The 15,945-nt window shown below is 35.4% G+C and overlaps 1 protein-coding gene and 1 pseudogene across 2 annotated transcripts; one reads left to right on the top strand and one right to left on the bottom strand.

The window, feature by feature from the left end:
* Positions 1-2,110: 2,110 nt before the first annotated feature.
* LOC112091962 lies at positions 2,111-3,570 on the bottom strand (annotated as a pseudogene).
* A 2,436-nt stretch (positions 3,571-6,006) lies between these two features.
* LOC21406317 (protein ALWAYS EARLY 3) lies at positions 6,007-15,394 on the top strand. Of its 2 annotated transcripts, XM_024166843.1 has the most exons (19): positions 6,007-6,142; positions 6,765-6,888; positions 7,760-7,858; positions 8,107-8,169; positions 8,340-8,417; positions 8,552-8,738; positions 8,972-9,222; positions 9,352-9,553; positions 9,743-9,820; positions 10,020-10,126; positions 10,630-10,926; positions 11,048-11,226; positions 11,333-11,615; positions 11,744-11,983; positions 13,322-13,417; positions 13,571-13,714; positions 13,800-14,018; positions 14,594-14,884; positions 15,090-15,394. In XM_024166843.1, exons 2-19 carry the CDS (start codon positions 6,784-6,786, stop codon positions 15,252-15,254), a joined length of 3,084 nt encoding a protein of 1,027 aa, XP_024022611.1. In that variant the 5' UTR covers positions 6,007-6,142; positions 6,765-6,783; the 3' UTR covers positions 15,255-15,394. The 2 variants fall into 2 exon arrangements, with proteins under 2 accessions (XP_024022611.1, XP_024022612.1); XM_024166844.1 differs by lacking the exon at positions 15,090-15,394 and having other exon boundaries at positions 13,800-14,028; positions 14,594-14,669.
* The last annotated feature ends 551 nt before the right edge of the window (positions 15,395-15,945 follow it).

Raw genomic sequence — 15,945 nt, 5'->3', positions numbered from 1 at the left:
GCCATGGTTTAAGGTACAATTTGACTCTGCTCATATACTACTAATATGATAAATAATTTTAAATTAATCGTAACTCACCTTATGTATTTTAATAGGATTGTATTGGTGCAATAGACGGTACACACATGATGATTGTCCCACATGCACATCAACAGACAGTCTACAGAGGAAGAAGACATTCGTGCACTCAAAATGTAATGGCGGCGTGTAGTTTTGATATGCTATTCACTTATGTCAATACCGGATGGGAAGGATCAGCTGCTGATTCCAGAGTGTTAACTGAGACTATGAGAGATCCATATGACCCATTCTTGGCGCCACCCCCCCTCCCCTAAAATATTACGTTGTGGATTCCGGTTACAGCAACACGCAAGGCTTTTTAGCACCATTTCGTGGTCAGAGGTATCATATTCAACAGTTTAGAAATGGTGGTCAACCAACGGGACCACAAGAGTTATTCAATTATTATCACTCTTCACTGCGTAATTGCATAGAGAGGTGCTTTGGGGTCTTGAAAGCAAGATTTAAAATTCTTAGGCATATGACCAATTATTAGATGCCAAGACAAAATGTTATACCAATAGCTTGTTGTGTGATCCACAATTTAATTAAAATGCACGTGCGAGATGATCCTCTATTTAGACAATATGATGTCGATTTGCCCGTAGAAGATATTGAGGGAGAACAAGAAGGGCAACAGGAACAACAACATGGTATGGATGCACAAGAAGCAGAAACATCTGAAATTGGTGGTCGGCAACAACGGAATTACATGGTTAATTTTAGGAATCATCTAACTAATCAAATGTGGGATTCGTATAGGCGACAATAATTTAAGCGAATATTGTAATTTTCATATTTTATTAATTATTAGTGTTTTTATTTGTGATTCAATTATTATTTATTTAATATATTAAATACTATTACATGTTTTCAAAAATGAAACCACCAAACGCAGTTTTAGTTTTTTTTAAAACTGAAATCAATCTCTAAATAAAACTACCAAATGCATTTTCAGAAATAATTCAAAAATGAAAATGAAAACGTTTTCATTTCCATTTTCGTACAGAAAATAAAAACGCTTTGAAACCAATTCCAAACGCACCTGTTGAATCTCTGGGGGGACAATGGGGGCTGATTATCAGCCCCCATCAGGGCTGATAATAATCAACCCCCATTGGGGCTGATAATCAACCCCCATTTGGGCTCATGGGGGCTGACGATCAGCCCCCATTGGGGCTGATGAAGGATGATAATCAGCCCCCATCAGGGATGAAATCAGCCCCCATCAGGGCTGAAATCAGCCCCCATCAGGGCTGATTATCAGCCCCCATCAAGACTGATAATCAGCCCCCATTGGGGCTGATGGGGGCTGATAATCAGCCCCAATGGGAGGCTCCCAGGAAAAAAAAAAATGGAAAAAAATTCAGCAACTCAGATAATAAAAAAATTAGACAAAATACTAATCAAATCAAACGGAAATCAACCGATTTCGTTGAGTATATCAAGTCAAAATCATTATTAAAAAAACTCATAAAAAAAAACAACCAAATCAGCTAAAAAAACTCCAAAATCAGCTAAAAAAAACTCAACCAACTCAGACGGGAAGGAAACCAAATCAGAAAACGAATAACTCGGTAAAAAGAACCATACCTTGGTGAGAAGAGGCCGAGACGAGAACAGGAAGAACGGAGAAACCGGAGGAGCCCCAACGGCGCAAGTTAGGCGAGAAGGAAACCGGAGAAAACGAATCCGGCGAGAAGAACGGAGAAGCTCGGCCGGCAAGAAGGCTGAAGAATCTGGGCTGAATAATGGCTGAAGCAGAAAAAAAACTCAGACGGGAGAGGCTGAAGAGAAAACGGGAGAGAAAAGGAAAAGAAAACGAAAATAGAGAAAACAGGTTTTTTTTCGTTTTCTGATTTCCACAAAACGACAAAAACGTTTTTGTTTTTATTTTTTAAAAAAACTTGCACCAAACGCGTTTTTAACACCCGTTTTCAATTTTTTGCTTTGAAAAACGTAAAAAATGGAAATAGAAACAGAAACAAACAGGTCCAAAAGGTTTCCATCTGCATACGATATCATGTCAAAAATCATCTTACCACACCCTTTGTAATATATGTTTTGACATATCTAATCATCGATATGTGGTCCCTTTGAAAGATCTAATTTTTCCTTGTACAACTTCAACAGCTTCGGACTGTCCTCCTTATAAGGTGTGACAAACCTCTGCAAGAATTCCTTCTCTGAATCCATCAATAACGTATTCAAGTTAGCATCCTTCTCCACCAACCCTTTTGACAACAAAACTTGAAAAACCGAACACCTCGGGACTATTCTCTTCTTTAAACTCACTGTAAATATTGCTGGGAATTTAGCCAAATGGCAGGGTCTCCAACCTATTTGGTTGATGAAGATATCCATAGATGCCATAAGCTTATCTTTAGACACCACCATGCACCAAGGATAGGTTTGAAAGGCTTTCAAAACCTCTTCTTCAGACCAACCCACCCTTCTTATATGCGTTAACCTTACTTTCCCACGTTGATTTGCTTAAACAAAGTAGTGCAATCACTGCTTGAACAAAATTTGGCCTCTTTGCATCGAACCCCATTTCCACCGCTTCCTCAACTATCTTTTGGAACCGATTCGAACGTGCCGAGAAAGCTCGAGGCTGTTTCGCGATCAGTTTAGCTATATTGGAGTTAGGAACTCCACGTTCTCGCAGAATATCAATGTTACGGCCCAAACATTTCTCAACATTTGCGTTGAGTATATCCGGATATCTTTGGACAGCTGCAATGGCCATCTCATCAGACTGCAGAAAATTCCTAAGGAACTCATATGTGGGCATAATATGTTTATCTAAGCTCCTAATCAAAATAGTAGGGAATTTAGATAAACTTTTGGCAAATTGGGGCGATGAAATACCTTTGGCATCAAAAAACTCCAGCTTGGGCAAAATACTCTTTTCTGTATCGGCTAAAAGCAGTTGACTGTTGCTTCTGAAAATGCTTGATATTTGGGACCGAGAGAAACCATACTTCTCAAACAACTTTATGACTTTTTCTGGTTTCTCTGGACGCTCGAAGCTAACACGCTTGGAAACTGATAAGGCGGCTTATGAAGAAAACCCAAGTTCGTTTATGAGGTATGAGACAGTAAAAGAGTGTTGATTTGAGCTACTTGAGAACAATCTTAGAGTAAAAAAATCAGGGTTTCGAAGAAAACCCAGATTACTAGTTCCTGGTGAAGCTCTTACATAACAAATTCCAAATATAATGGTTTTTCGGAGAAAATTAGACATGGGTTTTGAAATTGGAGATGAATGAAATGAACTTACAAATTGTTGAGAGCCAAATGTCTCTGTTGCTGAACAGATCTTGAGCTTTAGAGGGGAAAGGGGAGGGAATCCAAGTAAAACCCAAAATTGGAAAAGAGACGCCTTCGATCGAATAAATGATTAATAAAGAAATTGGGTTTGAGGTGTCTACTCTATTATTTTCTTTTGAAAGAAACGACATATCGTTAATTTGTGTAGTTGCTTTTCCATTCTGATCGACGTTTCGTTGTAATTTATTAGCAAAACGAAATGTCATTTATGATGGAGGCTTTTCTTTTTCTTTCTTCTTTTTTTTTTCCCTCTTAAAAAGTTAATGGTGGCATCTAGTGTAGATGTAGTTAGGGATGGCAGCGGAAGTGATGTACCATTCCATCCTTACCCTTTCATTAAGGAGAGGTGGGGGCGGAGTTCATACCCACCACATTTTTCATCAAATGTAATTAAATATTTTAAAATTATTGTAACTTAAAGTAAAAATACGGTAGAAATTCACTAAAAGTTTAGGTCAAAATCAAAAATTATACAAATCAAATTCAAAATATATACAAAAAAAAAAAAAAAAAAAACCTTAGCTATAGAGCCAAGAGAGGTCTCATAATTACCTCTTTTTTCTAGTTGACTTTTTTACCATTAAAACAGTAACCTTTTGGCTGTGTTTGAAATTGATCCCGTTTTTATTTTTCACATTTTTTAAAAAAGAAAAAATAAAAACGTTTTCAAAACAGTATTTGGCGCAATAAAGACAAAAAACAGAAATGAAAACGATTTTTTAGTTTAGACATTTTTAAAAATAATTTATGTCTGAGATTGAAAACGTTTTCATTTTCATTTTCACACAAAAAACATAATTATTTTAAAACGAGTTCTAAACGCGCCCTTTATTTTCTTAGTAAGAAATGATATAAAAAATTCTAATATAGTATTTATATTTATATAAAATATATTATGTATATCGGGGTGAGAGCGGGTGGGGAGGGCTTCCTTCGTCTCCATTCCACTAAGATTTAGAGACAAAATTTTATCCCTATTTTTTATTATTATTCTTCATTCTCACGTGTTAGGTGCAAATTCCCGCAGAGATCCGTCCCACAGGGAATATTGCCATGTCTAGATGTAGTTAAACCTAGATGTCGTTTTGGGAAACAAGAAAGATGTCTTCCTTTTAGTTTTTTTTATTGTTATTATGAGTCCTTTAGTTTATTTGGTTCATAGGTGAACATAAAATTTGAAAAAAAAAAAAAAAATTTAAGAGAGGCACACTAGCAAAACTTGTCTATAGAATATGTGACAACCATTCCGTATCTTTTTGTAAAATGAAATTATTTTTTCTTATAGCAAATTATGTCATTTAAACTGACAGCTAAAACATCTTTTTTATTTAGGTGGTGTTTAGTATATAAGTTCTATTACAGTAAATTCATGATTTTAATTATGTTAAAACATTTTTTTCTCATAAAAAAATTTAAAATTTTAAAAATTATAATCAATAATTTTAATTTAAATTCATATATTAAACGGCCCTTAATGACTGAAGTACGTGATCTAGAATATATGGTCGTTTTTTTACGTACAAAAAGGACAGTATAGGAACAGTGTAGATTATTGACAAGAAAATAACATACACTGGTCTTTTTACAAAGTTCATGCACCTTTCTTGTTTCCTTCACTTCGTAAATTTAGAATAGCATAGTAAGAATTAATTTCTTTCTCGAGAAAAATGATTACAGAATAGATTAAGTAAGATAATTTTTAGACAGTATCTGCAGTAAAGCTTATGAATGGACATGTAACACGTCGCTTTACTTCTTTTTGCAACATAATTCCCAAGTCCTTACACCTTAATAAAATAAATAAATAAATAAACTTTTAAAGGTGCGTTTGAAACTCGTTTTAAAATAATTGTATTTTTTATATAAAAAACGCCGTTTCTCTCCCATTTTTATTTTTTCTTTCTCAAAAACGTGACAAACAAAATAAAAAACAACTCCAACAATTCTGAACACAGCCAAAGTTTTCCTAAAAATAACAAGGAAATAGTAGAAAATAGACCAATATGAAAAGCTTAAGAAAGTATGTAGGCCAATTTTTAGTTATAGAAATTAATAGGTTCATAACCAGATAAGTTATGGACAAATTTATCAAGTTATGGTTCATAGCCAGACAAGTTATGGTTCATAACTAGATAAGTTATGGACAAATTTATCAAGTTATGGTTCATAGCCAGAAAAGTTATGGATAATTATGGACAATAACTTATCAAATTATAGTTCATAACCAGATAAATTATGAACAAAAATAGTAATTAAGTCTATTTATTAACTTACGTAAACTATTAACCTATTAATTTTAATTAATCTCTGGTTTATTTCCCTCTTTCTCCCAAAATAACAGCACTGCAACGACATGTCGTTGGGTGGATTACATGCGGCCCAGAGATAAAAATCGGTCCATCCAAAGGTGCTGAAGTTAAGCCCATCAAGCCCAAGGCCGTATTATAAAACGAAGTCGTTTCATTTCACTTCGTGGCTTTCTCAACGAACGATAAATGATCAACTTAAAAGTAAATAAAAAAAGATTTTCAAAACCGAGGCAAAATATATGAATTTATTTGGTATTTATTTTAAAGTTTCGCGGTTATGCCCTCAAATTCCCCCAGTCTTTTTTTTCTTCTTCTTCTTCACCAATCACTGTTTCGTCGTCTTCACGATCTTCTCCTTCTCTCTCATTCCACAGCTCGTTTTCTCCGGCGCTCTTCTCCGATCGATTTCTCCGTCTCCGACCGCTTCTCTGATTTGATCGGTGAGCACGGCGTTTTCAATTTTGCCGATTTTGTTTTCGTTTTCTCGAAAAATTCTCGGATTCAGGAGCTTCAAAATCGTGTAATGGCGAGAATTTTTTGTTCATATTTAGTTTTTAGGGGTTTTGCTTTCCGTTTGGTTGCTGAGAAAACTTAGGGCCAGAGAAGAGTTGCGATTTTCCCTCTTTTTTTCGGTCCTTTCTTGCTCTCGAAGCATGAATCGGTGGTTTGCTTTAACGCTTGGGTCTTTTGTGAGTTTCGCGTTTAATTTAGGTTTTGATTCTTGTTTTTTAATTCGAGTTATGGCGTCTCGGATAGTGAGAATTCTCGGATTCGAGTGTGGATTTTCTTTTCCTACTTGTTTCTGGGTAGACAAACATTAGAGCTAGGTCATCTGGTTAGCCGGAGATTAACGCTGTTCTCCGATGAGTTAGAACAGATATTTCTTGATTGGTTTGTTGTATAGACTTGGCGGGAAAGTTAACAAATGGCGAAGACGAAATAAATAAATTAAAAGTGAAAATTTGAAGCTCATTGTACAATGCCTGGATTTGTTTGTCTTCTGTGCTGTAATATGAAATTTGATGTTGCTTTCTTTGTTTACTTTACTGGTTATTGTTTCAGAAAGCCAAGGAAGTTCGGCATGGCCCCATCGAAAAGATCAAAGGGTGGGACTAAGCGGTTTTCTTATATTAGTGAAATTTCTCCTAACAAGCCCAGAGAGAATGCTAAGAAAATGAGACAAAAGGTTGTACTGACTTTTCTCACCGGTTAATGGTGTTCCATTCGTTATTTCATGCTTATTGTTACATGGTGATGCTTAGAAATCTGATCATATAGATATGCATGTATATACACTCCTTTCCGTTATAATTTATTGGACATGCATTTTTTTTTTCTTTTTTCTATTTATTTTATGATGATTTAGTTGCTCATTTTGGCCATATTATAGTCTTACCGAGAACATCTATGATGATTCCTTTTCACCAAATAAGTTAGGAACAAACCATTTTTCATAGACCTGTTATGCGTTGAGCCAAAGCATTTTGATTGCTCTTATCTACCTCTGGTCCTGAAAAATTCCTGAAAGAAAGAAGAAACGCTTTTTATTTCCTTAAATCTTGATCCCTTTGTGTTCTCTCTTTTAGTTTTTAAGAACTTGTTTAAAGTGCCGAATTTCTTATTTTGGTGTATTATATATACTGAAACCTGGAATTTTGAATTTCGTCTGTATGAAATCTACAGACATCTAAGGGTGGCAATTCGTGTTAGTGGATCATATTCGTGTCAATCCGTTTATTAATCGTGTTAGAAAATATCAACCCAAACACGACATGTTTATTAAATGTGTAAAAAATGTCAATCCAAACACGACCCATTTATTAATCGTGTTAATCGTGTCAACCCGTATAACCTGTTTAAATTAATATATTGAATAAATAATTAATATAATAATGACTTATTTAACACGGTCAAGACAGGTTTAACATGTTTATTGGTCAATTTATCTTTTCCTAAAATAGATCTTCTCTTTCCTCCTTAATATTACACAAATTTGAAATCGGTAAAACTTAAGATGATGGTCTTTTTGTTTGTTTTCCTCCTTCTAAACTGTGCAGAAGAGGAAGTTGTCTGACTTGTTAGGGCCTCAATGGAGCAAGCAAGAGCTTGAACGTTTTTATGAAGCATACCGCAAGTACGGGAAAGATTGGAAGAAGGTTAGAAAATATCTGATGAGGTCATGGCTCGTGTGTTTTAATATGTACATCTAGATGTAAATGAACATGTAGCGCACACTAAATTCATTCGGTTTGCAGTGAAGTTTTGGGACAGCCACTTGTCTACATATTCTTGGGGCGGGGGGTTCCCCTGTCACTGCATTATTGGAACATTGTCCACAATTATTCTTTACCCTTGCCCAATTTTAGTGTTTTTTTTTTATAATTAAGATGGTCTCATTTTTCAGGTGGCTGCTACAGTTCGTAATCGGTCTGCAGAAATGGTTGAGGCCCTTTACTCTATGAATAGGGTATGCTGCTTAAAATTATCATGCTAGATGTGCTTTGTGTTTCTATTTTATTCAACATTATTGTCCAGCTTCTCTAGTGCAGTAGAATTGTGAATATGACTTTTAGGAGGCTTCTGTTCTCTTGGAATTTATTTAAAACATGTTGATTTAGGTTTTTTCTTTATTTCCAGGCCTACTTATCTCTTCCTGAGGGCACTGCCTCTGTGGTTGGACTAGTAGCAATGATGACTGATCATTACTGTGTACTGGTGGGTTAAGATCTCCATTATTAACTTTCAAAACTTAAAACTTTCTGGTGCTAATGTTCTCATCTGGTTAGTTTTGCTAACACTTGCGGGAATGGCCTGTGTACAACTAAGATAAGTGGCTTTTGACGTACCAGGGAGGAAGTGAAACTGAATCAGAAAGCTATGGGCGAGGAGGGTCTCGAGAACCTAAAAAGCGTGCGCGGGGGAAGTTTCAAGGTTGTGCCTATAAAGAATCAGATGAGCATTTTCTAGATGTTTCACAATCCCACTCAGTTTCACCAAGTAATGGATGCCTGCCATTGTTGAAGAAGAGGCGGACTGGTGGGAACAAATTCTTTCTACTTTTAGTACTACCTTTTAATCCTTTCAATCCGTAGATTTTGTACGTGTATGAAATATATATAGCATCCAGGCCAATGGAATAGTGCAAAACAACGGTGTACAGCATACCAAGATGCAAATTCTTTTGTCCGTTTTTACTGATTTTTTTTTAAAACTATTTGATTATTATTTAGTCATAACTTCATTATGTCTGTTGTAAATTTTCTTTTTAGGAATTGTGTCTCATGCTGTCCGGAAAAGAACTCCTCGTGTCCCTATTTCACATCCTGACAATGACGTCTCACCTGCTGCTAAGCAGAACGTGAAACTCAAAATGGATGCTAGTGATGACGATGTTGCTCATGAGATAGCAATGGTGCTGACTGAGGCCTCTCAAAGAAATGGTACACCCCATGTTTCTCGGATGGCAAATAGGAAACCAGAAGCTGCTATATCTTCACCACATCAAGATGGTGAAAGGATGGTAATATGAAACTGTCACGGAGTTTCTTTTATTTAATGACATGTGTGTGTATTTGTTCACAATTCATTTGGCATTTAGAGGACTGAACCAGAAATAACCGGTGCAAAGTTTCATCATACCAATTTTCAGGACGGTCATTGCAAAAAGCTAGAAGTTGAAGATGATGCAAATGATTATTTGGATAACATGAAAGAAGGCTGTACTGGAAAAGAGAAACAAAATTTAAGTGCTGTCAAGAGAAAAACTCAAACTGAAATTATGAATGTGGAAAGTCCGAGGTCCCTTTCAAAGGGTTTAAGGAAGAGAAGTAGAAAATCTCTTTTTGGAAAAGGTTAATAAATGTTTTCAAGCCATTTCCTTTACCCTTTTGTCTCCCTCTTTTTAGTAGTATCTTATATACTTTTTTTTTTTGAAACAGCTTTTGTTATAATGTTCTGTTAGCTGCCATTTTTACCTTTTGTCCAATTCTTTTAAACATATGTAGATTATTATTTTTCATTTGGACTATTTTCTTGGGTAGATGAGGACTCTCCCTTTGATGCGCTTCAAACTTTGGCAGATCTGTCTTTGATGATGCCATCAACAATTTCTCCTACTGGTTAGGCATTTATGTTCTGAAAATTTGCTTTTTAGTGGTAGTTATGCAATAGACAATAGCTATTTATAGCTTATCTGTCATTTACGTATCCTTATTTAAAGGGTGACAAACATATATGCAATGTGGCTTCTCTTAACTATTAGTGCTTATTTGACTGAAAGATGGTTTTTTTCCCCTCTTCTTTTTTTGTTCTAAGTAGAGTCATCTGCAAAAGGCAAGGAGGACAAGACCAAGGTTGGTAGCCATGTCTCAGACACTGGAATACAGAAAAGGAGACAGAAGTCCTTCCCACAGAAAATTAGGAAAGTAAGTTTGTTGAAACAAAATTTATCAGTTTCCATTAAATATTTTCCTTAACAAATCTGGCCGATATGGAATGACTGAGAAAATGCACGTCTCTTATTAGTTGCATATATATCAATATGAAGATAAAGCCCAAACTGATTCCCATCTTAGTGACCAGATTGATGGGTGTAATTTCACGCTGAAGGCTATGACTAAAGTCATATTTTGAAAGAATCTACCATATGATCTTACTTTTTCCTCGCAAATAAAAGGCCTAACATAACAGGGATTGGGCTTTCTTTGGTCATTTTAAACTGTTTTTGGCACTAAGAAACAAGTGGAAATGTTTTGTTTCTTTCTTTAGCTCCTATTGAAGTGACAGCTTTTATTTCCTTCAAACTATTGTATTCCTATTGCATCCTGTGATATGGGTTGCGCGTTTTGTTTTCGTTAAAGATCATACTGTTATATTCCTGTTGCATCTTTTGAGTTTGGGTTGCAATGCACTTTGCACTTGATTTCAGGCTTCAGACGAGGCACAGAGGTCTGTGTTTAAAGGAAAACGGTCTTCTCATAATTCTGCACACCAAGGAAAATCGGTGAAACCTTTGGACCATACATCGTCAGATACCAATTGTAAGAGGGAAGTGAATGATTCTGCTTCCCTTATGACAGAAGTTCCTTCTAGAGACCAGTTAACAAAATCGAGGAGTGTATGGAAGACATTTGTTTCAAAAGATACAAACTCTCCTGTACAAGTTTTGGATGGTCAACCTAATATAGCTGTTCCTTCACTTCTCAGAAGAGAACTAAATCCTAAGGTTAATCCCGCTTGAATTATTATTATTATTATTATTATTATTATTATAGTTGTTGTTGGTTGTGATAGTGTGCCTTGGATATTTGAATTTTGTCTAATACTTATGTTTATTTTGCTTACAGAAAAGCCTTTCTAATTTCTTATCACGGTATCAAGCACGGAGATGGTGTGCTTTTGAGTGGTTCTATAGTGTCATAGATTACCCGTGGTTTGCTAAAAGTGAATTCATCGAGTACCTGAATCATGTTGGCATGGGTCATGTTCCAAGATTGACTCGTGTTGAGTGGGGTGTGATAAAAGGGTATTTTCTATTCAACCTTTTGTTTTTTCAGTTAATATTTGTTGTGCTTCTGGCAGATTATTAACTAGGTTACACAGTGGTTAATTTGCGTATTTTGTTTATGCAGTTCTCTTGGCAAACCACGGAGATTTTCTGAGCACTTTTTGAAGGAAGAAAAAGGGAAGCTTAATCAATACCGAGAGTCTGTTAGAACACATTATGCTGAACTTCGCACTGGTACCAGGGAAGGACTTCCAACTGATCTAGCTAGGCCTCTATCAGTTGGACAACGTGTTATCGCAATACATCCAAGAACAAGAGAGATGCATAATGGAACTGTTCTAACTGTTGATCACAGTAGGTATCATGTGCAGTTTGACCAGCCCGATCTAGGAGTTGAATTTGTCATGGTAATTCTTTCACTGCTCCATCATTTTTCAAAATCATCATGTTTTCTCTTTTTATTTAGTTTATTTTTCTGGTAAGAAAATGTAAGCCAAGAATTTTTTTTTTATTTTTTTTATTTTTCTCATCACAGGACATTGAATGCATGCCTTTAAATCCAACAGAAAACATTCCAGCATCCTTCAGAAAGCGTAATCCTTTTGTCAACAATTTTTTTGAGAATTTGAAGGAGCTCAAAATCAATGAGCAGTTGAAAGGAGGAAAGACTGATGAGTACATCAAGGCTGCCTTGAGTTTGAACCAAAATAATAATGATAGACTTTATGTTTCCCCATCAAGTGACGATGTTGAAGAATTTTTAAAGTGCAAAGAGGTTAGTGGCTCCTTCAGTTTAAGAACAATGTTGGCTATGGGCAAACATTTGGTATGTTATTTAGTTTATTCATTGTTTTTATCAGATGCTTTTATTTTATTTTTTTGATAATTGAATCATAATGCATGCTCTTACTTCTTAGTTATAGTAGATTGGTGTGCTTTCAATGTCTAGAAAATGGACCCGTCCGTGTTATTGTTCATTTTCATCATTCTAATGACGTGATACCTTTTCTATGGGACCATGACTATGAACTTCTTCTGTTCTTCCTCTTCTCTGACTTTTAGACTTTTCTCTCCGAGCATTACCATGGTGCTCGTAAAACGATAATAAATATCATCATAGTCTCGTCATTCTCTACAAGTGAAACATGTTTTGGTGGAACCGGAAAATAAAGCTGCTTTGTAAGAGTCAAAATGAATACCTATAAGTCATTGAGTGGTCATTTTCATAAAAAATCAAACTGCATATATTTAGTTAGTAGATGATGATGAATATTTATATGTCATTATGTGGTGTTTTTTTTTTTTTTTATATTTCGGGTGGATGAATATTTTTAGGGATAAAATCATTTTGGTACCTTATGTTATAGCGAAACATGCTCTTGATACCCTATATTTTGGATAAGATTAAAGTGGTACCTTGACGTGTTTGAAAACATCTTCTTAGTACCCAGAAACTGATTTTTGGGACGTGTAATGTCCAAACTGCCCTTATAAATTAAATAGAAATCATTGCCCATATTGTTTTAAAAAGATCTAAAATATTTTAAAACATTAAAATGTTTAGAAGAAAACAACAAAATAAAAGTTCATGATTTTTTTCTAGATTTATTAGTTTTTGGTTAATTAAATAGAAGGGTAATAAGGTCATTTTACGTCTCAAAAATCAATTTCAGGTTACCAAGAAGTTGTTTTTGAAAACATTGAGGAACCGTTTTAATATTTTCAAAAACACAGGGTGCTAAGAGCATGTTTCGATGTCACACGGTACCAAAATAATTTTATCCGATATTTTTATATCATTACGTGGCCATTTTCATCATTCTTAAAGTGTTCAATAATTTGAACCTTCACTTTGATAATATGTTGTGGTACGAATGCATTTTCACCTTTCATCTATTGGGCCGCATTTTGTCTGTTATCGTCTGTCTTTGCTGATCATTCGAAGCAATTACCTGTTAAAAACGGGTCTGGTGTGGCTTAAAGTTCCATAGCAGAAAACCAAAATGTAGAATAATATCACATTGTTGTCTTAGAAATCATTTCTCAACGGTCAATCATTGTTTTGCTATTTGTAAGCTAAACTTGGGTCCTGTTTTAAACTACTAATATGCAGAAAATAGCCTCTGAGCCTCCATCCGTTTCACAGATCCGGGCAAAAGAAGCTGATGTACAAGCTGTTTCTGAGTTAACTCGTGCTCTTGACAAAAAGGTTCTATTCCTTAATGCGTAATTAATCTACCAGTTTAGATGCTTATTCTAGTAGAATACTTCTTTTAAAAAAACCAAAGGAATGGAAATTCCAAGTCGATTGCCAACTTTGGAAGTCCATAACTGAGCTGATGAATCGTGTTAAAACATGTAGGAAGCTGTAGTATTTGAGTTGAAGCGCATGAATGATGAGATCTTCGAAAAGCAAAAGGATGGAGACAACCCTCTCAAGGATTCTGAATCATTCAAAAGACCATATGCTGCTGTACTGTTGCAATTGAATGAAGTCAATGAGCAGGCATGAATTACCAGACCTGTTTCCGTTTCCAATCGTCTTCCTCTGTCATGCTGCAATTAGCTGATTTTTCCCCTTTCATATGCAGGTTTCTTCTGCTCTATCTCGCTTGAGACAACGCAACACATATCAAGGAATCTCCTCTCCTACATTATCAAAGCCTGTGGTTAGTCCAAGTGACCCTGATGGTCGTGCAAGCTCTTTGGGCGGTTCTTATTACAACATCCGAGAATGTGGATCTCAGGTGGCTGAAATTGTGGAAAGTTCAAGAATGAGAGCCCAAAAACTGGTTGGCGCAGCTCTGCAGGTATGAAGAGGTTAGGAAGTGCTACTTTTGTGAAGTGACTTTATGCAGTTTTGCTTACCGTGCAATGTGTTTTTTTTTTTTTTTTAGGCAATCACGCAGTGTGATAATAAAAACCTTATATGTTTGCCTGATTAAGTTGCTTTTAGTTCTTACACGTTCCAAAAAAAAAAAAAAAAAACAGAGTTGCTTTTACAAATGGTTCAGACTTTCATGGTTTGACAATCTTGCAAGTTGCAACTATAAGACCGTTCCATCAGCCATAGTGATAGGGCTAGCTTTATCTTGGTCAAATATATATGCACTAGATCAAGTTCCTTCTATTTCTTTCTATTATTTTTCCCTCACAATAGAACATGCCCACAGTAGTATACTTGGTAGATTAAGCTTTCTTAGATTAAGCTTTCTATATATATATATATATATATATATATATATATTTGGTAGATTAAGCAACTGAATATTGTTGCTGACGCTGCTAGGTATGTATTTATGGTATTGGTCTAGTTACTAATAAAATAACTTTTCACATTGCTTCGCTAATGATGAAGTTCTTTCTCTCTTTATCACTGTTTCAGGCCATCTCATCTTTAGAAAAGATGGGGAAAAACTTGGAAAGAGTTGAGGAGGCTATAGACTTTGTAAATAATCGGCTTTTAGAAGAGGACTTTAGTATGCCAGCCGTGAGAAACTCTACCCATAAAGATTCAGTAGTGACTCCTTCAGAACAGTTACCTGCGAGTGCATCAACGGTATCGGCAACTAGTCCAACACCCGACCCTAAGTTGAATTCCATATCCAACCAAAATGAACCAAATATCCCTTCAGAACTTATTGCACGCTGTGTAGCTGCTTTGCTCATGATTCAGGTAACGTAAAATACGTTGCATAAACTTCCATTTTTGGATAATAGTAGAATGTGTTGATTGTTGTTTGTTATGCAAAGAAATATATATATATATATATATATATATATATGTGTGTGTGTGTGTGTGTGTGTGTACCTATGTTTTGTTGTTGAGAGAAATAAATTCAAAAGTCGGATTCTGATCGATCTTGTGAAACAAAATGCAGAAATGTACAGAACGGCCGTTTCCACCGGCGGAAGTCGCCCAGGTGCTAGATTCTGCTCTCACAAGCTTGCAGCCACTTTGTTCACAGAACCTTTCTCTTTATGAGGAGATACAGAAATTCATGGGTATTATTAGGACTCAGATATTGGCACTTATACCCAGATAAATTCACGCTAAATATTTTTATTTTTTAATCTGTAACTTGTAAAGCGGATTTAACCCCCGATTTTTTAACTGTGATGCGTGATGTATAGCCTATCACTAGTCATATACCAGTAATCAGCAGACAACTAAAATTTTTTTTTTTTCTCCCTTTGCTGTTAAGTTATATTATATTATATTCAACACAAACTAACTCTGCCTGCCACGCGTTTTAAGTGTCATAGAATATTTGCACCAAAACGAGCATTTGGTGTAGCATTGCGTAATTGTTTTTAATGTCTATTTTGCAAGAACACTTTTTAAGTGAAGAGTCTCGCGTAAGGCTAAAATATTCCAACGACCTCAAAAGAATTCTAAAGGTTTGATGTTGATGTTGTGTACTTCCAACGTGCAAGTTTTGAGCGGTGTAATATCAAAAAGAAAATGAAGAGGAAAAGAATGCCAAAGCTACTGCCTACTGCTTCATCAGATGTGCACGTAAAAATGGCATATCCTAGCTCTTTGAAAGCCCATCTTTTCTGTTGACTTTTATCTATTGCTTAACAACGATCCAATTAGCATGCCCTTAAAATCCTTAACGACATTATTCTCAATTTAAGAGCCCGTTTAATTCGCTGATTTGAGTTTATAATTCGAATTGAGATATGATTTTATGTGAAAATTTTTTATTATAGCAAAAAAATTAAATGTAACTA

This window comes from Morus notabilis, unplaced genomic scaffold (assembly GCF_000414095.1).
Source record: "Morus notabilis unplaced genomic scaffold, ASM41409v2 Scaffold156, whole genome shotgun sequence".
NCBI lineage: Eukaryota > Viridiplantae > Streptophyta > Magnoliopsida > Rosales > Moraceae > Morus > Morus notabilis.
The sequence above is the reverse complement of the archived record's forward strand: the minus strand, read 5'-3'. Positions and strand labels throughout refer to the sequence as shown.

Bases quoted from the DNA above. Each gene is read 5' to 3' on its own strand.
- LOC21406317 (XM_024166843.1), top strand. From the start codon at position 6,784: ATGGCCCCATCGAAAAGATCAAAGGGTGGGACTAAGCGGTTTTCTTAT. The intron at 8,739-8,971 runs GTGGGAACAAAT...TTTTCTTTTTAG, and splicing joins GTTGAAGAAGAGGCGGACTG to GAATTGTGTCTCATGCTGTC. The intron at 10,927-11,047 runs GTTAATCCCGCT...TTTTGCTTACAG, and splicing joins GAAGAGAACTAAATCCTAAG to AAAAGCCTTTCTAATTTCTT.